The sequence below is a fragment of the Papio anubis genome, chromosome X (genome assembly GCF_008728515.1).
Source record: "Papio anubis isolate 15944 chromosome X, Panubis1.0, whole genome shotgun sequence".
Taxonomy (NCBI): Eukaryota; Metazoa; Chordata; class Mammalia; order Primates; family Cercopithecidae; genus Papio; species Papio anubis.
The window spans coordinates 125,593,834-125,617,551 of NC_044996.1; the positions used below are offsets into that span (position 1 = coordinate 125,593,834).

Here is a 23,718-nt window from a genome sequence, read left to right on the forward strand (position 1 = left end):
TTTTTTCTTAAATATCTTGTAGTAGAGGAACTCTAGGATAAATTTTAATGGATAACAAGTTTAAACACTAAGATTTCAGGAATTAAATATATAATAGCTTCATAGTTAAAAGTATATAACTCCTGCGGATTGAGGATTGAGCATGGAGTGGGGACAAGAGTTTCAGCAGTAATTTGTAAGAAATTTTAAGTAAATGTTAATAATTACCCATTGGAAAACTGAACATCTTTATTAGCTTATTTCCTTTTGGGATAAACTGAGGCTGCCAGAAAAAAACCTTATCAACTGATTTCCTCTGGTGTATGGACCATTTGTATAGTTCTATTTAAATATACTAGTTTCCTCCTATAAAATGTTTTTAAAGGCTATTTTTTTTTTTTTTGGTATGGCACAGGAATTTTGTAACTTTAAACCCCCTTAAACAGAGAGCATTTGTAATTCTTTGTTAGTGGAGGTCGTTACGGGGTGTTCTAACATTTGCCAGCAAATGTCTCTTACCTAGTTATCACATACACAGTGGGAAGCTTGGAGCAAATTAGGAGGAAAGAAGGGAAATGCGCCTTCTTTCTAATGAAAGTCCTTCTAATGAATCAACGAAACCACAGCAGTGCGGTCAACCTGCTGCATGGTTCCATTTCTGTGTTTCTGCCTTGGCACGGAGTTGTCCCTGGCAATGCTGGTCTGAGAGCAGGGAGCACGGAAAGTCAGATAGAAGCATTTCCTCTGATAAGTTATAAATAGACACTCAAAACCATTTTTATTAGAGGAGCTACAATTTTTAGTTAAAGAATATCTGTAAGCCCCTTATAACCCTGCAGCAGTTTAGATATATGGCTGTTACAGGACTTAAATAAATAAATACATATGTGCATGCATGCACTCGTACCCCCAGACACATCTGTCGGTCTGCTTTCTGCTATATGATGAGCTATTCCAGTGGTGCTCTGTTATTTAAAACATACTTCAGGGCTGTCTTTCGGATTTATCTTCTGAGCCTGTAATGTAGCCATTAAGAACCCCAGCAGTTGCAAATGTCAGTTCTTTGGACAATGAACTTGATTTTTGAGAAGAGCCAAAAGCAATTTAGAGTTAAGTACAGGGAAATAAGATAGGTACAAGCTGATTAGTGACATTTTGGGTCCAAAATGAGATATAATTATAAAATCATGAGAAAATTTCTTCATTGATGCATAAAGTACCTCCAGACAAAGAATTTCTGAGTAGTTTTAAGCAAGCATAGCATTCTTGGAATAAGGTATAGTTTTTCATTACAACAGTTGGAAGACGTGTTCATTTGAATGCTCAATCTCTAGGATGTGAGACAAAGCAACCAAGACGTCCATTGTCTCAGGGTCGTGGCACCTTCCCCATAGGGCTATTGTAAAGATGAAATGAGATAATGTTGGTAAGCTCTAAGCCCCCATGTTTGGCACGTGATAAGCCCTCAATAATAGTTAGCTCTGTATCATAACCATTAGTTTGTAAAAGTACTTAGAGGTCAGGAGAGCTCTTAACAAAAGTTATAAGATTCAGAAGGCATTAAAGTGGTAAGATAGCTGGGGTTATATAATAAATGGTAGTATTTCTTTATGGGTACATTGAGGGTGAACACTGTAACTGGTGTTAATGACCATAACTTTGCCTAACAGCTAAGACTATTTTCTGAGAATTTAGTGAGACTTTGTAATTAAGTTAACCTCTTAACAGAATTTTATTTCAAAATACAATTCTAAGCTTCTTATTACTGATATAAAGATATAAGGATTTTTATTAAGTTAGAGAGGTTCTTATGTTTGATATCGGCTTTTTAAAGTGTGGTAGTATTTCAAGATAAAATAATTTTGCTGGACTAACAATATTTTGGCCATTTGGAAGTAGAAAATAATCTAATCAATTACATTTTGCATAGTAAGTGTCCTTAATACCTTGTGTTTTTGAAGTAAAAATTGTTTCACTTAGAATTTGAAGGATTTTATTATTAAAGTGGCAAATATTTAATGACCTCTGATTTGAAAGAACTCAGAGCCATGTATCTGTAGTTAATTTCTCCTACTTGTTATTGTACATGTTTTATGGCATGGAATTTAGTGCCTTAATTATAAGAAAAGATATACATCTTTTTAGTTTTGTAGCTATCTTAATTTTTGATAAATTCTTTTCTCCACAAAATAGTTTCAAATTTAGTTAAACATTTGCGAATTATTCTAGGGTTGCTTCTAGCTATTCCACAGAGAGACAGATGTCACATGATTTGGTTGCTGTTGGCAGGAAAAGTGAGAACTTTCATCCAGTGTTTGAACATCTTGACTCAACTCAGAATACTGAAAACAAACCTACAGGAGAATTTGCTCAGGAAATCATAACAATAATCCATCAAGTTAAAGGTTGGTATATTTTGCACATACATTAGGGATAACACAAAAGTAATGTAGTAACGTTTCACGAGATACAGGTAAACACCTGCAGTATAGTTTAATAGTAATTAATACTTCATTGTAAGCTAGACTGTGAATTAGGAAATCTTTTGAAGAGAGTATCAGGCATTCATTTGAGCCTAGTTCTTTATATGTAGTTCCAATAACCTTGTGCTTCAAGTGTTAGTAGATTGGAAATTGCAAGTTAGAAAGGGAGAGGCTGGCTGCTGCAAAAGACAAGGCATACTGAGAGCAGTAAGAAACAATAACTGGGAACCTAACAGGGAGGAAAAAGCAACAAAAACAGATAGGAAACTCAAGAAATCAGGAAGCCTAGGTCATTTTATGATTCTTAAACCCCCCTGAGGGCATTCCTAGGACTTTGTATCTTAAGGATGATGCTGAGTGATCAATGAAACTTCTAGTTTGCTTTGGCATTCTTTATGTCTGGGAGTTGCGTAATAAATAAATACTTTTAATGGTTTGCATTAAATTGTTTTGTTTTTGCTCCTGGCGAGTTTCCATTAATTGGAAAATTCAGTGATATAGAACAACTTTCCCCAGTGATGCTACACAAATAAGGCAATTGTAGGTATTACAAGCTGGAGGCCTTCAAGAATTTAAAATTTTTTATTTTGTACTTCTACTAGACAATTGCATTAATCTTTCTTACCTTCATAAAATATATTTTGAAAATGAGGTTTTTTTTTCTCTGCGTCCCTCAAACTGAGGCGTGTATTTACTTTAAAGCACATAGTTTGTCTGAAACACTTCATCCTCTCAGCTCCAGTCCCTCTCACCCAAAGGAAATGTGATTCTTGGCAGAAATGGAGCTGATTTGCAGAAAAATCCAGGAGATTGTCCCAGAACAGGAACAGTAAATTAGGGAAGAGGATTGCTTAAGTAGCATTCTGATGGGCCAAGTGTATTCTCTTTCTCTGTATCCTATTAAAAGTGTGTAGCGTAGCTGATTTCTAAATGTTTTCATGCACTTTAATGTGAATTAAAGTAAAGTGGCATTAGAAGGCCTTCTGTGATATGCAGACATAACAGTTAGTATTTGTTTGAAATTGTTTTGATGTTTCAGGCTTGTTTTTGAAGTTACTTTTTATTTTCATTCAACTGTGAAGCTCTGTGCCATCTTTACTTTCCAGATATAGTAAGTCTTACCTTGGAGAAGAAAGGTCCTTGCTTTGAAAGAGCCATTGTCTTTTCCCCTGGACAAGTAAGCAGGCATGTCAGATAGAAAGAAAATTCTTTGATTAATAAATCAGGCATTTTTACTCTTGTTTGGGCTTGGGAAGGCACGTGAGAGCTACAAATTAGTCTGCGAAATAAATTTGGGTCGCACATATTCTTAAGAGAAAACAGGTTGAATTTTAAAAAATAATCCCTTCTTTCTGTGCTTATATGTAATCTTTTAAGTGAAATCAGCTTAACATTGAGATAAAACTGTTTGTTTCCCTTTTCAGCAAATTATTTTCCATCACCTGGTATTACTTTACATGAGCGTTTCTCAACAATGCAGGATACACACAAGGCAGATGTAAATGAAATTACATTGAATTCAGATCCAGAAATACACAGGTAATGATTGATTACCATATTATACCCATTTAACTAATGGGGATAAACATCAGAAAAGATTTGGGAAGGTGCTGCTTTCTGAACCTGCTCACCTGGGCTTGCTGTAGACTCTAGGATTCCATTTCCTTCACAAAAATAATAGGATAATCCAAGCATTATCTGGCCACTGCACTTTGATGGAATGAATAGGATGCACTGAAAACATTGACTAGCATTGTTTAAATGTGTAGGACTTTGAAAATACTTACATACCTAACTTCACTTCTGCTGTCAATAGTAATTGCTGCCTGAGGTCCTCAGTAGAAGAATGAAAGACAGTTGTTAAGCCATTGAAATCATAGGTTGCTTCATGTGATCACAAATAGGTGTTCTGAGGGCAGCCAGATGAAACCATGTGTCTTCTGCTGGCACTTGTTGGAGCAGGTGGTGTACCCTGTCTTGTGAGCTGATTTGAATACATGTGAGAATGCGGTATATCACCAGAGCAAAGGTTGAGATTACACAGACTACTGATTTGAGAACCACTAAAGCTTCCCTGTAATATGATTCATAGGATATGAATATCCTGGGAGACTGCCATATAGGTGAAAAACTATCTGGTAGCAAGTTTCTTTTGCTTTCTCTAAAACATACTAGCTTTATTTCAAATTCTATTCTGTAATAGTAGAACCAAGGTATCAGTGTATAACATAATTATTTAATTGTACTATGCCTTTATTATTTTAGGAGAATAGATATGTCTTTGGCCGAGCTTCAGAGTAAACAAGCTGTGATCTATGAATCGGAACAGGTTAGTGAATACAATTTTTGATGAGAAATTTTCTTATTGTTGGTATACTAATGGCAAGGAGATTGGTGGTTGGGAGAGAAAAGGGAGTTACAGTACATGAAGAAGGAGGATTGAAACCCAGGAATCTGAAATTAAAAAGCTCTTCAGGTGATTCTGACTATCAGTCAGGTTGGAGTGAGAATACTGACAAAAGACAAAAATATTCCCTAAGAGGGACAATCCCTAAGGATAACAGCTTTGTAAAATTGACACGCAATTACAGCATTTGATATTCATCCCCAAACTCCACACTGTAAAGCTTATGGAAAGTATATTAGATACCTGTTTTTTTTTCAAAGCAATCTTGTGGAATATATTTTTAAATTGTGCATGGAATGAATGCACAGGAACAAAATTTCATTTGATATTGCCCTTCTGTTTACTGCAGAATGTACGAAACATTCTGTGGAATATGAACTAGCAAAATAAGGGAAATAAGGGACTAAATTTCTTTATTCATGTGTTGTGTGTGGTTCCCATCCAACACCTCCCCTCCCACCTCCCATTTCTTTGCTAATTAAAAAGACTGTCTTGACTAGCCAGGAGGGAAGAAAACTGGCTCTTGTTTTAGAAGAATTATATCAAGTTCTAAAAGAACTGCTAATTTATTCATTGAGAATAAAGAGTTTTTGTAGAGGAGATATTTTAATACATTTCTGATAGAATATATAAATAATTTTTTCACTTGTGAAATGATTATAATTTTTGCTGAATTTATGGAGATAGGTTAATTTGTTGAACAAATGATATTTTCAGACAATTTCTAATCATCAAAGTCCTATAATCAACTTACAGGAAATCTGTGCTTTTTAAAAAAATCACCTATAATTTAGTCATTTAACACAAAATATTATTTGATCATCTTTTCTGGCAGTCTTACTGTCACCCAGGCTGGAGTGCAGTGGCGTGATCTCAGCTCACTGCAACCTCCACCTCCCAGTTTCAAGCCATTCTCCTGCCTCAGCCTCCCAAGTAGCTGGGATTACAGGCACCCATCATCACACCCGGCTAATTTTTGTATTTTGGTAGAGATGGGGTTTCACCATGTTGGCCAGGCTGGTCTTGAACTCCTATTCAAATGATCCACCCACTTCAGCCTCCCAAAGTGCTGGGATTACTGGCATGAGCCACTGCACCTGGCCTAATTAACTTTTTTCAATAAGCACTTTTCGGCCGGGTGCGGTGGCTCACACCTGTAATCCCAGCACTTTGGAAGGCTGAGGCGGGTGGATCATGAGGTCAGGAGATCAAGACCATCCTCGCTAATAGGGTGAAACCCCGTCTCCACTAAAAATACAAAAAAATTAGCCAGGTGCCTGTAGTCCCAGCCACTCGGGAGACTGAGGCAGGAGAATGGCGTGATCCCGGGAGACAGAGCTTGCAGTGAGCCAAGATCGTGCCACTGCACTCCTGCCTGGGCAACAGAGCGAGACTCTGTCTCAAAAAAAAAAAAAAAGTACTTTTCTATGTTGACTTCCACATAGTCATTATTACCATAAGTTAAATGATTGTATATTATTCTTTTGACTTAAGTTTACCATGATTTATTTACTCATTCTTCCCTTCCTCTTAATTTTTTTTTTACATTTGAGTAGCTTCTATTTTTTGTTATTTTAAATATACTATTTTGAATCTGTTTAGGTAGATAATCTTTTCTTTGGGTTAGAGTCTCATAGGTGGGAATCCTGGTTCAATGTTAGGAGCTTTTCTGTTTATTGTCAATTGGGTCTCAAAATATCTGTATTAGTTTACAATACCATTAGCAGGATGAATACAAGATAACTTATCTAGGACTTGTAATTAAGGTTCTTGTTAGATATGGTCTTTGTGCAACTAACAGTATTGTGAATGGTTTGTCTTCTGTCAAAATTCCTCAGACTCTGATCAAAATAATAGATCCGAATGACCTACGACATGACATTGAAAGAAGGCGAAAAGAACGGTTACAGAATGAAGATGAGCACATTTTTCACATAGCTAGTGCTGCAGAGAGGTAATCAGTAGATGACAAACATCCTGTTATCAGGGAGCTTTGGGTTTTACCATATTTTTACATTTTTTGTGTGATGGTAATTTTCATTTTAATATAGGGATTTGCTCCTTCAAATCCGTCTTATATGTTTAAGTGAAATCTATTAAAATGTTTCCAGGTTATTCAGTGATTATCATATGTGGTTTGATTTAAACAACAAAAACTATGGGGTAGGTGGGTATTTGAGGTCTTTATAATTCTGAAGAGGAGTGTTACCACTTTTAGAATATTAGCAGGAGGCAGGACTGGCAAGTTTGGGGACTATTTAGCTTGAGCTGATTGAAACTCTGATACATTGCGGACTATTTAGCTTGAGCTGATTGAAACTCTGATACATTCTGTGCTTTAGATTCTGGGTTAGTCTTTGAATAGTAGAAAATTTCCTGAAGTCAGTACAGTTATCTTTTGGGACTCTCTGTGGATGTCTGTACTGGATAATTGTGGATAACTGTACTGACAAAAAGTGAAAAAAGTCCACATTTTGTGGATATCGTCCATGAAATTGAGGCAGGTGTAGTAGAAAATGCAGAGGAGACCTAAGTTTGAATCTCATCTCTCTCACTTTACAAGCTGGCCAATCTTGGACAAATTTGCTTAGTCTCTGGAGCCTCTTCATCTATAAAATGATGTTAAAATCAATTTATGCTATGGGGCAGTTATGAATATTAAATGAGCTGGCACATGTGAAGTACTTATGTCATATATGGCAAATAGGTCCTCAGTAGATTTTTCTTTCTTAACCTCATACTTCTGTTTAGGGGGCCTCAGTAGTCTAGATCAACCCCAGTTTATCTCTAGTTCTGAATACCACATGGATGGAACTCATGGCAACTCTGGGGCCCCATATGATTATGAGGTATAATTGAACAGGACAGCATTTCCAGTTCACTTGCGTTCTTACACTACTTGGATCTCCCAAAAAGTGAGACTGTATGAATACAAAGAGACAGTGCTAATTGTTTTTCCGTAATCTTTTGTATCAAATTGGTAAGATACTGTATTTGACAAGACCTTTAAGTCAAGTCTGTAGCTAACTAGGTCAGAATACGTGGACTTGATTCTGACAATAAGTTCAGGACTAATTAAAACATGGTGAAACGATGTGTTGAGGCATATAAAACAATTGAAAATGAAAGAGTTAAAATGTTGTCCCTTGCTGTGTGAAAGTCTCCAGTCTCCTAATGGTTAATGCCTGACATGGCTGTGCTCCTTAATGACACAAGCTCTCTGTCATGCTTTCCTTGACTCAACAAGTGTAAGAAACCCCGAGTACCAAGAAACAGGTTTTAAAAACAGATTTAAGACAATCAACATATTTTAAAGATTGTAAGATGCTTTAGGATGTATATTTACCCCTTGACGTGATTAAGACCTTGAGCACTGGAGTTGGACGTGAGTTCAGTGCCTGGCTCTTAGATTCCTAGCTATGTGACCGACTTTGGGCAGATTATTTTGTCTCTGTTTCCTCGTCTGTAAAATAGGGATAAGAGTTGTACTTGCCTCACAGTGGTGATTAAAATTAAGTAAAGTGATGAGTATAAGGTAAAGTAGCTGGTCAGCATTAAGTGCTATGAATGCTAGCTTTGAGGACAGTGTGATAGTGTGCAAGGATGTGTTCCTACAAGCTGTCTTTTGCTGGATCTGTTGGATTATTTTATTTGTATCGGATAGGTGGTGAGGCAGAGTGGAGCCATGAGGAGTTTTTAGAAGTGAGACATTACTTAACATTCATCCTGCAAAAGTAAACAATTCAGTAGTTTTTAGTGTATTCACGAACTTATGCAACCGTCATTACTATCTAATTCCAAAACATTTCATCACCCCAAAAGTAAACCCTCTACCCATTAGCTGCCACTCCCTGCCCCATTTCTCCTTCCCCGTTAGTCCCTGGCAACCACTGTTCTATTTTCTGTATCTATGGCTTTGTCTAATCCTGACATTTCATATAATCATTTTTTTGTTGTGTTGTTTTGAGACAGGGTCTCTGTCACCCAGGATGGAGTACAGAGGCATGATCACAGCTCACTGCAGCCTCGACCTTCCGTGAGGCTCAGGTGATTCTCCCACCTCGGCCTCCCGAGCATCTGGGACCACAGGCTCCTGCCAGCATGCCCGGCTGATTTTTCATTTTTTTTTTTTTTTTTTTTTGTAGAGATGGGGTTTCACCATGTTGCCCAGGCTGGTCTCAAACTCCTGCGCTCAAGGGATCCACCCGCCTCAGTCTCCCAAAGTGCTGAGAGTACAGGCATGAGCCACCACACCTGGCCTGACATTTCATATAAATACGATAATAGAATATGTGGCCTCTCATAACTGACTTCTTTCCTATAGCATAATGTTTTTAATGCTCATCCATGTTGTAGCGTGAGAATTCTTACGTATGGCTGAATAATATTCCATTGTATGGCTGTGTCGTATTATGTTGATCCGTTCACCAGTTGATGGACATTTGGGTTGTTTCCACTTTTTGTCTATTGTGAATAACTGTGCTGTGAACATTTGTGTGCAAGTTTTTGTGCAGATACCTGTTTTCATTTCTCTTCAATATATGGCTAGGAGTGGAATTGATGAGTTTGATGGTTACTCTATGATTAACTTTTTGAGGAACTGCCAGACTGTCTTCCAAAGTGGCTGGACTACTTTACACTTCCACCAGCAGCATGTGACGGGCCCAGTTGCTCCATATCGTCGCCAACTCTTATTATTAATCTCTCACTTTATCCTGATTCAATTTCTTTGTTTAAATAAGAAAAATATTTTATCATTTTATCTTAGAAATTCAATTTATAAAAATTGACCTCATTATATATTATGTTTTTATATAAACTTTTAATATCAAGTCAGGGTAGTTTCCACAGAAATGTGAAAGAAATGAAACATGATGCGATCATAAGTCAAAGGATGTAGTGATTTCTCACCTGTGCAGTTTTCCCTCAAAAAATTGTATGCAGCCTCTTTGTCTGTGTTTGCTCACTGGTGTATCCCCACTGCCCTGAGCTCAGTTCATGTTTGTTGAATGAATGGATGAAGAGTTTCCAAAGGAGTAGACAAGACAGAGGATACCTAAATTGTAATGCATTTAGATTTAGGTTACTATTCCCTGATACCTTAGGATCTTTCACAAGCAAGTCTAACACTTGGGGATTCTGTCTAGCCTCTAGGACCCATCTGTTCTCTACAGGTGTTCCTTAACTTATGATAGGGCAACATCCCGATAACCCACTGTAAAGTAAAATAATTGTAAGTCAAACCATTGTAAGTTGAGGATGGTCTGGATTTGCTTCCATTTCTTACCCGTTTCTTACTCTAATGTCTCCATGTTTTCTCCTGACATACTATTTCTGACTTTTCTAACTGTAGTTACTAAGTTTCCTACAATGTAAATGAGTTGTTTTATTATAGAAGTATGGAGTGTGTTTGATAAAGTAGCTTAAAAATAGTATCAGTGGACTTGAAGAGGACATCAAACTGCCAAGAATTTCTTTTATTTTTTATTTTTTAACAAGGAGTTGGAAGGACAGTCTGTCGTTTAAGCTGGGCAGGTTACGGGAAAACATCAGTTTTTATTCTTGCTGTTGCAACAGTCATAATCTATACTGAAGTAGAGTACACTTTATAAAGATATTATGTTCATATAGTCAACAGGTATTTATATATTGATTTCTTTGTTCTAGTTACTGTTCTAAGGACTGGGGATATAATGAAAAACTATATACAAACCTTTGTCTTCATGTTACTTATAATTTAATGGTAGAAGAAAGAAAATAAATACATGTCAGTGGAGTGATAGGTGAAAATAAGGCAGAAGAGGAAATTTAATAGCAAAGAGTGACATGTGTGATACGGTTTTATTTAGGGTGGTCATGGAGTAGACTTATGACTTTTTAAAAAATGTAGCTGGGTTGTGAATTAAGTGAGGGAGTTAGCCATAGGGTTATTTGAGAGGATAGTATTTCAAGAGAGGGAACAGCAAAAGCAAAGACCTTAAGACAGGTGCATGCCTGCTTTTGTTTAAGGACTAGAAAGGGGGACAGTGGGGTTGTGACAGGGTAGTAAAGGGAGAGAGTTAGTAGATGAGGCCAGTCACGAACGACTTTGAAGAACTGAAGGACATGAAGACTTTGTATTTTATTCTGGATGAAGTTAGAAAACATTTTGGGTTGTAACCAGAGAAGAGACATAATCTCACTTAAATTTTAAAAGGATCACTCTGGTTGCTGGGTGGAGAATGGACTGTAAGAGCTAGAGAAAAAAAGTATTTCCTTCTTAAGTAATAAAAAAAGATTAGAGGTAGGAAATCTACATGATAGGGTCGACATGGTAGAGTGGACGCATCAGGGAACCAGGCTGCTTAGATCTTCTTCCTCTCATATCCTCTGTGTGTAGTGTCTGCCTCATGATCCAATATGGGTATCTGTGCTTTAGCCATCATGTCCTCATTCTAGCCTTTCCTTTAAAGACTTCTTGAAATTTACACATGATAACTTGTCCAAAATTTAGTCCCATGGCTATGCCTAGCTGCAGGGCAGCTGGGAAATAGATTCTCTAATCTGAGCATTCATTTGCCTGGTCAAAAATCAAATATCAAAGGATTTAATTTTTGTATTGTGACAAAATATACATATCCTAAATTTACCATTTTAACCATTTTTAAGTGTAAAATTCATTGACATTGAGTATATTCACTGGTACAATCATCACCAGATGTTTGTATCCACTTCCAGAACTTTTTCATCTTCACAAACAGTAACTCTGTTTCCGTTGAATAATAACTCCTCATGCTCTCCTCGCTGCAGCCCCTGGTAACCTCTATTCTTTCTGTCTATATGAATTTGCCTATTGTGGGTATCTAAGTAGAATCAGACAATATTTGTCCTTTTCTCTCTGGCTTCTTTCACTTAGCATAGTGTTTTCAGGGTCAATCCATGTTGTATCATGTGTCAGAATTTCATTCCTTTTTTAAAAAATTTATTCTCTTTTAAGGCTGAATAATACTCCATTGGATGGCTGTACTACATTTTGTTTATCTGTTTTTCTGTTTGTGGACATTTGTATTGCTTTCACCCTTTGGCTATTGTAAATAGTGCTGTTATGAACATTGGTATTGTCATCTTTTTGGTTATAGCCATCCTAGTTAGTGTAAAGTGGTATCTCATTGTAGTTTTAATTTGCATTTCTCTGATGACTAATGATGTTGAGCATCTTTCCATGTGCTTATTGGCCATTGGTATGTTTTTGGAGAAATTTCTATTCAAATCCTTTGCCTATTTTAAAATCAAAGTCTTTTTATTGTTGAGGTGTAGGAGTTCTTTGTATATTCTGGATATAGCTCCCTTTTCAGATATATGCTTTGCAAAGAGAATTTTTAAAAATCCATTGCTTTGTTTGTAGAAGTAGTCATATACACTAATGGTAATCATTTGGAAAAATATAATAAAGTATAAAATCAAAAATATAAGGCATTCCTGATTTTACCAGTCAGAGATGACCACTGTTAATATTTAGTACATTTCTTGTCATTTATTTTTTTCTGGGCACATATGTGTATATTTTAAATAGTTGAAATTATCCTCAATATACAGCTTTGCACTTTACTCTTTTGACCTATTGTCGTCAGCGTTTTGACAAAACATAGGCCTTTTTAACATTTAAAAAAACCCTGAGTGTCTATTTCATGTCAGATTCTGGGATCAGAACTGGGACCACAAAATGAATCATCCGCAGTGCTTCCTCCGAAGGAATAGCAACTTGTTCTGTTAAACAGACAGGTACACCAGTAGTTACAAATACGGAGTGATAGGTGTTAAGACTCAAAAATGCTACATGCGCACATACCAGGGAGCACCTAGTTCACCTCAGAAGGGTTTAGGAAACTTCCTTGAAGAGGTATAAATGGATCTAAATCTTTAAGTTAATCAAAGTAGAAGGAAATGGTCACAGAAGGAACTGCACATGCAAAGGTGTAGAAGCAGGAGAGATTGCTGGGTGCCGGGAACCACATGAGCTTCAATATTCCCGGCTGGGCGCGGTGGCTCACGCCTGTAATCCCAGCACTTTGGGAGGCCGAGGTGGATGGATCACTTGAGGTCAGGAGTTCAAGACCAGCCTGGCCAACATGGTGAAACCCCGTCTCTACTAAAAATAAAAAAAATTAGCGGGGCATGATGGCACGTGCCTGTAATCTTAGCTACTCGGGAGGCTGAGGCAGGAGAATTGCTTGAACTTAGGAGGTGGAGTTTGCAGTAAGCCAAGATTGCGCCACTGCACTCCAGCCTAGGCGACAGAGCAAGACTCTGTCTCAAAAACAAACAAACAAAAATCCTAAGGCTCAGTGTGCTTGTTGGGGAGATTGGAGCAAGGTAGCAAGGGCCAGAGCAGAAAGGGCCATGGGGTCACGATGAAGAGTGTGGAAGTTATCTTGTTGCCAGTGGGGAATCCATGGGAAAGACTGAAGGTGGGCCTGTGGAAGACACAGGAAGGGGCTGAGAAGCATTGTGGAGAGATGCAGGGTGTGACACGGAGAGGAACCCCCAAGGGCTGTGGAAATGAGGCTTTGGAGATTAGAGGAAGAGTCCAGGGAAGGACCTCCCTCCCAGATAGGACTGCCTGAGAAGAGCCCTTTGTGGCCTCAGGACCCCATGATGATGGGAGAGAGGCGGCTGTCGTTCCCTGCTGTGGCCCTGCAGTATCAGAGGCCTCAGCTCTGCCAGTGAGGGGACCCTGAGCCAGTCATACACCTTGCCTCTGATGAATGGGCTGGGTCATGAGCCCTTGGTGCTTCCACCAGTAAGAGCCTGTTAGCAAGAAGGGGAGGGGGGCAGTGCTGCCAAAGGTTCTAGAGCAGTAATTATCTTTACACAAAACACACATTTCACATATGGTTTCGGGGGTTACAGCCCCCAGGAAGCCTATCCTTAGACCCCAGATTGAGAACCCTGGTTCAAGGAATGTTTTTCCCCATTGCTAACCTCCAACTTAGGTAAATAACATTTGTTGGAAAATGAGGCAAAATGACGGGTTTAGGCCTAATGACTATCATTTGTAATTTTAGTAGTGATAGATCATTGAGATTTAATTTGTGTGCTACTTTAATTGTTTCTGAAGGGGCTTTTAAAAATTATTCTTGTTTATTTGTTGGAAAAAATGTTATACTAATAAAATATTCTTATTTTCTCTCTTTCCTTATTAGGGAAGATCAGAGTTCCAGTTTTTCAAAGGTAAAGAATGTTCATACTGATGGATTCCAAAAACCCATGCATTTTATAAAATCAAATTTTAAAAAATGTATTGAAAAACCTTACATGGTAAGATCACAGTTCTAAAATTTTCATTTTTATAATTTCTTCTTCTCCAATACATCGGAATGTACAGGGATCACCAATATTTTTCACATTTGTAACTGTTCATTAAGTATATGTTAGAAGATTCCGTTGATACGTAAAGTTATTATGACAGAAGAAATGGTCATTTCTTACTTGATTTAGTAGCATTTTATTGGATTCATTAAATAAAGCGAATAAATCTAGCTTTCTTAAGATTTTCTGGGGGGCCAGGTGCAGTGGCTCATGCTTGTAATCCTAGCACTTTGGGAGGCCAAGGCAGGAGGATTTCTTGGGCCCAGGAGTTCAAGACCAGCCTGGGCAACGTGGCTAGACCTCATCTCTACAAAAAAAAAATAATAATAATAAAAAAATTTCAAAAAAGATTTTTTGGGAACAACTCTTAAGCTCTCTTGGAACATATTTATTAAGGCATAATTTACATACCATAAAATTCACCCATTTTAGGTGTACAATTTAATGATTTTTAGTAAATTAACCAAAGTGTGCAACCATTACCGTAGTCCACTTTTAGAATGTTTTCATTACCCAGTATGAGCCCTCATGCCTGTTTCGTTACTCCCCTTTGCCACCCCCAGCCAACACTAATCTACTTTCTGTCTTAAAGATTTGCCTTTATATAGAGCAGCTCACAAAATGGCAGCTAGCTTCCATAAGAACAGGCAAGTAATGGTGAGAAAGATGGAAGCCAGAGTTGGTAACCTAATTTCACAAGTAAAATCTCATCCTTTACCATATTCTTTTTGCAAGAAGCAGCTTCCTAGGTCCTGCCCACATTCAAAGGGAGGAATAATTGGTTGGATCACTGGGAGCCATGTCAGCAGTTGCCTAGTACAGTCCTTCCTCTGGCCAGACTCCACAGAAAGTGGAAATAATAGAAGGTGATAAGACTGTTGATTTTAGAAAAAGGAAACCATCTTGAGAATGGGCCCCATCTTTTCTGTTTCCACCAGCTAAAAATGTAATCTATTCTGTTTCCACCAGAGGATTTTGGTTCCTCATAGTTATAGACTTACTAATGTAGTTCTTTCTCTTATTTCTGATACTTTTCTAGCCATGGCAAGAGCATCACCTCAAATCAGTTACCTGAGTCAGGAATACCTGCCTCCTGCAATGTTGAGGATTTGTATTCTTCTTAGGCAGTAGGAACCCTTTAGCAACTCCTGATAGTAATGGGTTCATTTCTCTCCTAGGTGCCTGAATAAATGCTAGATATATCCTCGATTTTCTCAAACTCACTCATTATGTTATACACGAGTATGTTTTATACTTGTTACAGGCATAAATGATCCTGGCTCCTCACAAACTGGCATGGATCATGGTAGTCAAGGTCGAGGGTCAAGTTAGCATGGGTCAAGGAGGAGATGTGTATGGGCTCTACGGCTAAGCTCCCTGCTCCCTGCTTTGTGTTCTTAATCCTGTACATTTAAAATGTGTTTTCTAATGGTAAACAAGCTTTTAAAATAAACTTTAAAGTCTATTAACCCACACCACTACTTTTTTTTCATGCAGAATTATACTACGCAGAGAAAAGACATAATTACTCACAAACCATTTCAGGTTGAGGGAAATCGCCGAAACACAAGAGTAAGACCTTTCAAGGTATTGAGTGTTGTTTTCCATTTAATTCCAGCTTTGGTTTTATGCTTTGGACATAATGTTTTAGTGTTAGTAAATCAAGAGCTGTTTTGTAATATGATTTCAAATGGTAGCTATAAACTAGTATTTCTGGACATTTGTAGTTAACTGTAATCAATTTATTGATGACCCCTTTCCTTAGGACTTGATTTTCAATTTTTTTTTTTTTTTTTTTTTTACCAGTAGAATCCTTTTCCAAATATTACATGGAAACACAAATACATAAAACAGATGCAGGTGGAGTGGCTCTAGGTGGGGAGACAGGCAAGACTGCAGACCCTCCCTTTAAGCCAGAACCTTTACCTCTAAGATACACGTGCAGAGCTGTAGAGCTTTCTCCAAGAATCACAGATTGAAAAACCCTGCCATGGACACACAACCCTTAGAGGTGTTCTGGGTCATCACAGGAAGATTCTGGTCCAGGTAGCTTTGTCAAAGCATATTTTATCACACTCTAATTATTGGTACATCTGTATCTGATATGAATGATAATTTTTAATCAACCAATATGTTTGATTATCCAGAACACCTCATCCCCCAAATATATGGAGTTAGAATTATAATACAAGGTATTATATTTCTTTTTTTTTTTTTTTGAGGCGGAGTCTCCCTCTGTCATCCAGGCTGGAGTGCAGTGGCGTGATCTCGGCTCACTGCAACCTCTGCCTCCCAGATTCAAGCTATTCTCCTGCCTCAGCCTCCCAAGTAGCTGGGATTACAGGCACGCGCCACCATGCCCAGCTAATTTTTGTATTTTTAGTAGAGACAGGGTTTCATCATGTTGGCCAGACTGATCTCAAGCACCTGACCTCAAGTGATCACCCACCTTGGCCTCCCAAAGTGCTGGGATTACAGGCTTGAACCACTGCACCCGGCCCAAGGTATTATATTTCTGTATCCTTGCTCACAAAAGTTGAGGTGCTTTTAAAATCAATTTTGACAGTTTCTTGCCTGTAATGGGTACTTTATTCATATTTTTCACTCATATTGTCTCCCTCCCCTAAATAAAGGAAAGAATTTGAGCTTTTTGTGTAAAAGTGGCAGGCAGGCTTGATAGAGTAGTTAGCTCATTAGGAGGAAGTTAGTATGAACAGAAAAGTAGTAGAAACTATCTAAAATTATGGACTAGAAGGTTAGCTGAGTGAGGTCTATTAATATTGGCTTCTTGAGAGTCAAAATTTATAGATGTTGAAAGATTTTATTCAACAAGAGTAACATAATTTGTAGGCATTGAATAGATTACATTTTTAGCCAGTGGTTTGTATATCTAAGAACATGTGTGACATGAAGTTTTTAAAAATAATTGCGGTCATAGAATATATACGTGTTTTATGCCATCTTTTGATCTCTTGAGTAATGGGGCATCACATCAACTGAAAATGTGATGTCTGCATAACTTATAGACAATATAGATGGGCTTTCAGATCTAAGTGCTTCCTACATGTTCTGATTGGTCAGATATAGTTGATTATAGTATTTTTCTAAGAGCATCATAAGATTTATTTTCTGTTACCTTTTTTCTTTAAGGGAAGATACTTTAACATAAATTCATAGAAAAATGTTTTCAAGATATATATAACTTTACCTCTTGAGCAATCATTTAAAGTTATATAATGTTATATGAATGCTTAGAAGTGTACAATTCTTTGTAGTAAAATAGTGGGAAGAAATAATCCTTCCTAAGAAAAGGAAATATTGGCCAGGCGCGGTGGCTCAAGCCTGTAATCCCAGCACTTTGGGAGGCCGAGACGGGCGGATCACGAGGTCAGGAGATCGAGACCATCCTGGCTAACACGGTGAAACCCCGTCTCTACTAAAAAAAATACAAAAAAATTAGCCGGGCGAGGTGGCGGGCGCCTGTAGTCCCAGCTACTCGGGAGGCTGAGGCAGGAGAATGGTGTAAACCTGGGAGGCGGAGCTTGCAGTGAGCTGAGATCCGGCCACTGCACTCCAGCCTGGGTGACAGAGCGAGACTCCGTCTCAAAAAAAAAAAAAAAGAAAAAAAAAAAGAAAAGGAAATATTTTGCTTGGGTACTGTAGCTCACACCTGTAATCCCAACACTTTGGGTGGATCACTTGAGGTCAGGAGTTCGAGAAGAGCCTGGGCAACATGGCAAAACCCCGTCTCTACAAAAAATACAAAAATTAGCTGGGCATAGTGGTGTGCACCTGTAATCCCAGCTACTCAGGAGGCTGGGGTGGGAAGATCGCTTCAGCCTGGGAGGCAGAGGTTGCAGTGAGCCGAGATTGTGCCACTGCCCTCAGGCCTGGGCGACACAGCGAAGAGACCCTGTTCCAAAAGGAAAAAAAAAAAAAAGGAAATATTTTGCTATAACTTACTTTTTACATGAATTGGACTAGTTCAAAGCGACGTAGTAATCACCTTAGAGGACATGTAGAAATGGATTGCATCAGTCTCAAGATTAGCTCTGATGTGTCAGGTTTGTGCAGATAGTCTTAACATTAGTGTCTCATTATAATTCTGTTTTACCGAAATTTTCTGTAGCCTTAAGAAAATAATTGAAAAATAGGCCTGGCATAAATTTTTTTTGTAAAATTATGTGCTTCATTATGTCTTACATACCCATTTCTGAAATAATTGTGAAAAGAGGAATCTGCTTGGTTTTGTTAACTATTCCACTGTAATACATCATTTCTGCATTTGTTTTCCCAATATGGCTCATAATCTGTTTCCTCTTACTAAGTACTCTGAGGATGGAAGTTAAATAAAATCAACCAAACACTAAATTTCAAAAAGAATAAAATCTATTTCTTTGGCCAAGTCTTTGAAAATTATTACAGAGCCATTGTACTTATTCTATTTAGATGTCTATATATTAGGCCATAATTTTAAAGCCATGGTTCAGTCTAGCATACATTTTGGCTTTCACTAAATTAGTAGCTTAATATTTTTGATGTTATGGGTCTTGCTGCAGCCAGTTCTCCCCTTTCACAACTTCATAACTGTCCTCTTGTTAAAAAGCAACAGCAGCTCGAGTAACAACAACTCACCTAAGACCTAATCTCTTTTCCTCCTGGCATTGCTTTAGTTGCTGGTTAATCTAAACTTTATTATCAAAGGGAAACAAATAGTGTTTAAAGAGGGTTGTTATTTAATGCAGCCATTGTAGTGTTTGTAAACAATTTTATTGACTTCTTTAGAGGTTAATATTGTATTCAACCTTATAATAGTTTATTTAGGAGTTATTATTGTTAGCTCTTCATGTTGAGGAAATTTTGACTCATATCTGGCCGGGCATGGTGGCTCACGCCTGTAATCCCAGCACTTTGGGAGGCCGAGGCGGGCAAATCACTTGAGGTCAGGAGTTCGAGATCAGCCTGGCCAACTTAGTGAAACCCTGTCTCTACTAAAAATACAAAAATGAGCTGGGCGCAATGGCATGTACCTATAGTCCCAAGTACTCTGGAGCCTGAGGCAGGAGAATCGCTTGAACCCAGGAGGCAGAGGTTGCAGTGAGCCCAGATTGCACTACTGTACTTCAGCCTGGGTGACAGAGGGAAACTCTATCTCAAAAAAAAAAAAAAAAAAAAAAAAAAATCTGGACTCATATCTGTAAAGGTGTATAAATATTTATTCAGACCCTAACTTTCTATAAACGAAATGTGCTTTTGTTTGCTTTTGTAATTTTGGCTTCTGTTTTCAGCCTTAATCATTTACAAATAGTAAACTCTTTCCCTGAAACATTCTAAAAGGGGCCACTATTAGTTTCATCCCATTTGATTGGACCCTGGCCATGTAGTAGTTGGAATGTGACTCAGGGATGTTTTTTATTAAAAACAAAGAAAGAATTTGATTTAAAGACAAAACTCTTCCCATGCACCTTTGTGATGAAACATTTACATGTAACTAGGTTGTCTTTTCCTTTTTACTTGAGAAAATTGAGAAGATAAGAACAAATTAGCAGATAATAAAGTTTATGTATCAATCTTCTGAGTAAAATTCTGATTTTATTTAAAAAAAACACATTTGGGAATAAATTTAGTATGCAACGGCTGCTATTTTAAAGATATAGAATGTATAGCTTTTATTCTGACCCTTGTACCTGCTTAATAAATGAGCACTGGTTGAGTTCTTAGCTCTTGAGTGGTAAGGCAAATGGAAGAATAAGACTTCCTGCTTGTGCCATTCAAATTAAATGCTCTTTTGTGCATTTCAAGCATGGAGAGCCCTTTTCCTGGATCTTGGTAGACTCCTATTGGCAAAATCAGAAGGAGTAGCTGCGTCTCTAGTGCTTAGACCCAGCATCTCTACTCATTTTCAGCCCCTGAAGGAAAAGAGGTGGATCTGTTTAGTCTTTGTACCTTGCATATGATATTAGGTATGAATTTTGTTAAATAAGCTCAGAACAGTTTTATAGTTTACTATGCCTGAGAGAGGACGCCGGGTCACCAAAGTCTTTCTTTCTCTACCATATTTCTCTCTACTTCTTGGAATTAGATCTTCCAATATTCAAGTTATGCTGAACTGATCTTGTTAAAAGTTTCATTCAGCCCAGGGTTTTTCTTCGTATGGCTTCAAGTTTATTTTCTATAGGAGAATTTAATTGAATGATTTTGGGGAAGAAATCCCTTTCATAGTCAAGAACTTAATGCAGCTTCTTCCAGTAAGTTGGCAAGTAGCTGAGTTTTTAAGATTTAGCAGGGCAGAGATAGACTCCATCTATGAACCTTTGCGCCAGTGCTCCCATCTGTTTTAGATTATTCTAGGAGGATGCTTGGAAATGCGGGGAGACACAAGCAGTGTGTGATATGGGAAAGTGAGGGAGGGAGATTTGGAGAATTGTTTGGGAAGGTTTGGAGAGGATTGGTTCACGACTGACAAAACTGAGGACTGTTTTCCTCTTCCACCCCCAGCAGTAAATTAACAAGAGACCATTTCTCTTATCAACCACATGAGAAACACACGAATATCCATTGTCCTCTTATGTCTAATGTAGTGCTGCACAATATATGCAGGTTAGGAAATGTTCTTTTTAAGTAATCGGTCTTTTGTAGTAAAGAAAGATTTGTTTGAAGGTATTAACAGGAATAAAGTTAAAATATTTTTTGATTCTTAAATAGATATTGATACTTTATATCTTTCCCTCTCATTGGGATTTGATATATTTCACTATGAATCAGAAGAATAATTTTAGTTCATTAGAGGTTCTGAACATTTTATTTTGTTAGCTTGATGAATTTCAAGAATTAATTTCAAATTCTTTTCTTTTTTTATTTTTTTGTAGAGACAGGGTCTCGCTCTGTTGCCCAGGCTGGTCTTGAACTCCTGGCCTCAAGCAGTCCTCCTACCTGTCTCCCAAAGTGCTGGGATTGTAGGTGTGAGCCACTGTGCCTGCCCTCAAAATCTTTTAACTTAACAGTTTTCAAAATTTGGTTTGATATAGGTTTTGTTGTTGTCGTTTTGTTTTTTTGAGACAGGGTCTCGCTCTGTCACCCAGGCTGGAGTGTGTGGCACAATCACAGCTTACTGCAGCCTCTACCTCCAAGACTCAAGCTATCTCCCACCTCAGCCTCCTGAGAAGCTGGGACTACAGGCATGAGCCACCATGCCCAGCTAAGAATAAAAATTAAAAATATATATTAATATATAAAATGAACTAGGAAGCCAGCTTGAGAGAAACATACTTTGTCACCATCATTAACTCTTTCTGTTTTAATATCTATAAGGCCTAGAATCCAGACAGCTCCAAGTATCAGACAGTTTTTCATCTGTTTTTTGTTTTGTTTTGTTTAAGACAGGGTCTTACTCTGCCACCCAGGCTGGAGTGCAGTGGCGCTCTTTCGTGCTTTTCAAGCATAGAGAGCAGTGACTCGCTACAACCTCCGCCTCCCAGGTTCAAGCAATTCTCCTGCCTTACTCTCCTGAGTAGCTAGGATTACAGGCGCCTGCCACCACACCTGGCTAATTTTTGTATTTTTAGTAGAGACGGGGTTTCACCATGCCAGGCTGGTCTCGAACTCCTGACCTCAAGCGATCAGCTTGAGGAGTTCCGCCTCGGTCTCCCAAAGTGCTGGCATTACAGGTGTGAGCTACCGCACCCAGCCACCCACTCATCTGTTTACTAATAAAGTAGACTTGGAAGGTGTAGTTTTAACATTTAATTCCTTTTTTTCCTTCACAGAGCAACTTTAGAGGTGGCAGATGCCAGCCCAATTATAAATCAGGCCTGGTACAGAAGAGCTTGTACATTCAGGCTAAGTATCAGCGTTTACGGTTCACTGGCCCAAGGGGATTTATCACTCATAAATTCAGAGAAAGATTAATGAGAAAAAAGAAGGTTAGTTGAATTATAATGATTTAAAAATGTTTAGTGATATTTAAACTCCTAAATTATCTATGTTCATTAGATAAATTGGTTTTTCATTTAATTTTAAGAAACAACCTGGGTTTTTAAATGTTCTTGTCGCATGATAGTTGAATAAGAACCTCAGGGAGGTAATGGTAATACAGTTGTGAGACTGCGTAACCTTAAAATGCTTTTAGGCATTATGCCTCAAATATTTTGCATATATTAGCTGTTTGAACTTTTGACTTTAGAATTTCTGTTGTATGGTTAATCTTTGAAATGGAAACTTAGGTAAAGGCTTTTAATTGATGTATTTTAGTCTTACACAATTATCTGAGTGAATTATCTGAGTGCCAAAAAAATTTTGAATATATACAAAGGGTGCGTAATTGCAAAATACACTAACTCTTTCTTTTCCCCATTCATGTATTTTTTTGTTGTGGTAAAATATGTATAATACAGAATTTGCCATTTTAACCATTTTTAAGTAGCATTAAATACATACAGTTCAGTGACTCTAATTTCATTCAGAGTGCTATGCAATCATCACCATTATATGCTCTTTTTCAATATATGTTTTTAATCGACAAGTAAAAATTACATCTATTTATGGTGTTCAACATGACGTTTTGATATATGTATACATTATGGAATGGCTAAATCAAGCAAATACCCATTACTTCACATACTTATTTTTTTTGTGTTGAGAACACTTAAAATATACTCTCTTAGCAATTTTCAAGTGTACAATATATTGTAATTAACTGTAGTCACCATGATGTATAATACATCTTTTGAATGTATTCCTTCTGCGTAACTGAAATTTTGTGTTGATGCTTTGACCAACTTCTTCCCAATCCCTCCAGCCTCTGGTAACCACAATTTTGCTCTGTTTCTATGAGTTTGACTTTTTTTTTTTTTTTTGATTCCACATATAGGTGAGATTATATGGTATTTGTGTACCTGGCTTATTTCACTTAACATAGTATCCTTCAGATTAATCCATGTTGTCATAAATGACAGGATTTCCTTCTTTTTAAGGCTGACTGGTATTCCATTGTATATATATACATTTTCTTTATCCATTCAGCCGTTGATAGATACTGAGGTTGATTCCATTATGCTAATGCTTCATGTGTTTATTCCTAACTCCCCAAACTTGTTAATAACTCTTCTTTAAATTTTTTAAGTTTTTACTTTTTGGGACAGAGTTTTGCTCTTATTCCCAGGCCGGAGTGCAATGGCACGATCTCAGCTCAGTGCAACCTCCGCCTCCTGGGTTCAAGTGATTCTCCTGCCTCAGCCTCCCAAGTAGCTGCAATTACAGGCGCCTGCCACTATGCCTGGCTAATTTTTGTATTTTTATTAGAGACAGGGTTTGTCCATGTTGGCCAGGCTGGTCTCGAGCTGCTGACCTCAGGTGATCCACCCTCCTCGGCCTCCCAAAGTGCTGGGATTACAGGCGTGAGCCAACATGCCCGGCCGATAACTCTTTTTTTTTTTTTTTTAATTTATTTTATTTTTTATTATTATTATACTTTAAGTTCTAGGGTACATGTGCATAACGTGC

The 23,718-nt window shown here is 37.7% G+C and overlaps 1 protein-coding gene across 9 annotated transcripts in view; it reads left to right on the top strand.

Moving 5' to 3' along the window:
* BCLAF3 (BCLAF1 and THRAP3 family member 3) overlaps window positions 1–23,718 on the top strand; it is a 74,847-nt gene that overhangs the window by 34,005 nt on the left and 17,124 nt on the right. For 3 of the 9 annotated variants that reach the window (XM_031660478.1, XM_009197304.4, XM_017954187.3), the window contains 7 exons: window positions 2,209–2,384; window positions 3,887–4,001; window positions 4,728–4,791; window positions 6,708–6,823; window positions 14,052–14,166; window positions 15,715–15,804; window positions 21,984–22,139. In XM_031660478.1, the coding sequence (XP_031516338.1) occupies window positions 2,209–2,384; window positions 3,887–4,001; window positions 4,728–4,791; window positions 6,708–6,823; window positions 14,052–14,166; window positions 15,715–15,804; window positions 21,984–22,139 (832 nt within the window). The remainder of the gene's footprint in view (window positions 1–2,208; window positions 2,385–3,886; window positions 4,002–4,727; window positions 4,792–6,707; window positions 6,824–14,051; window positions 14,167–15,714; window positions 15,805–21,983; window positions 22,140–23,718) is intronic. The other 6 variants (XM_017954189.3, XM_017954191.3, XM_017954190.3 and 3 more) reach the window with 6 other exon arrangements.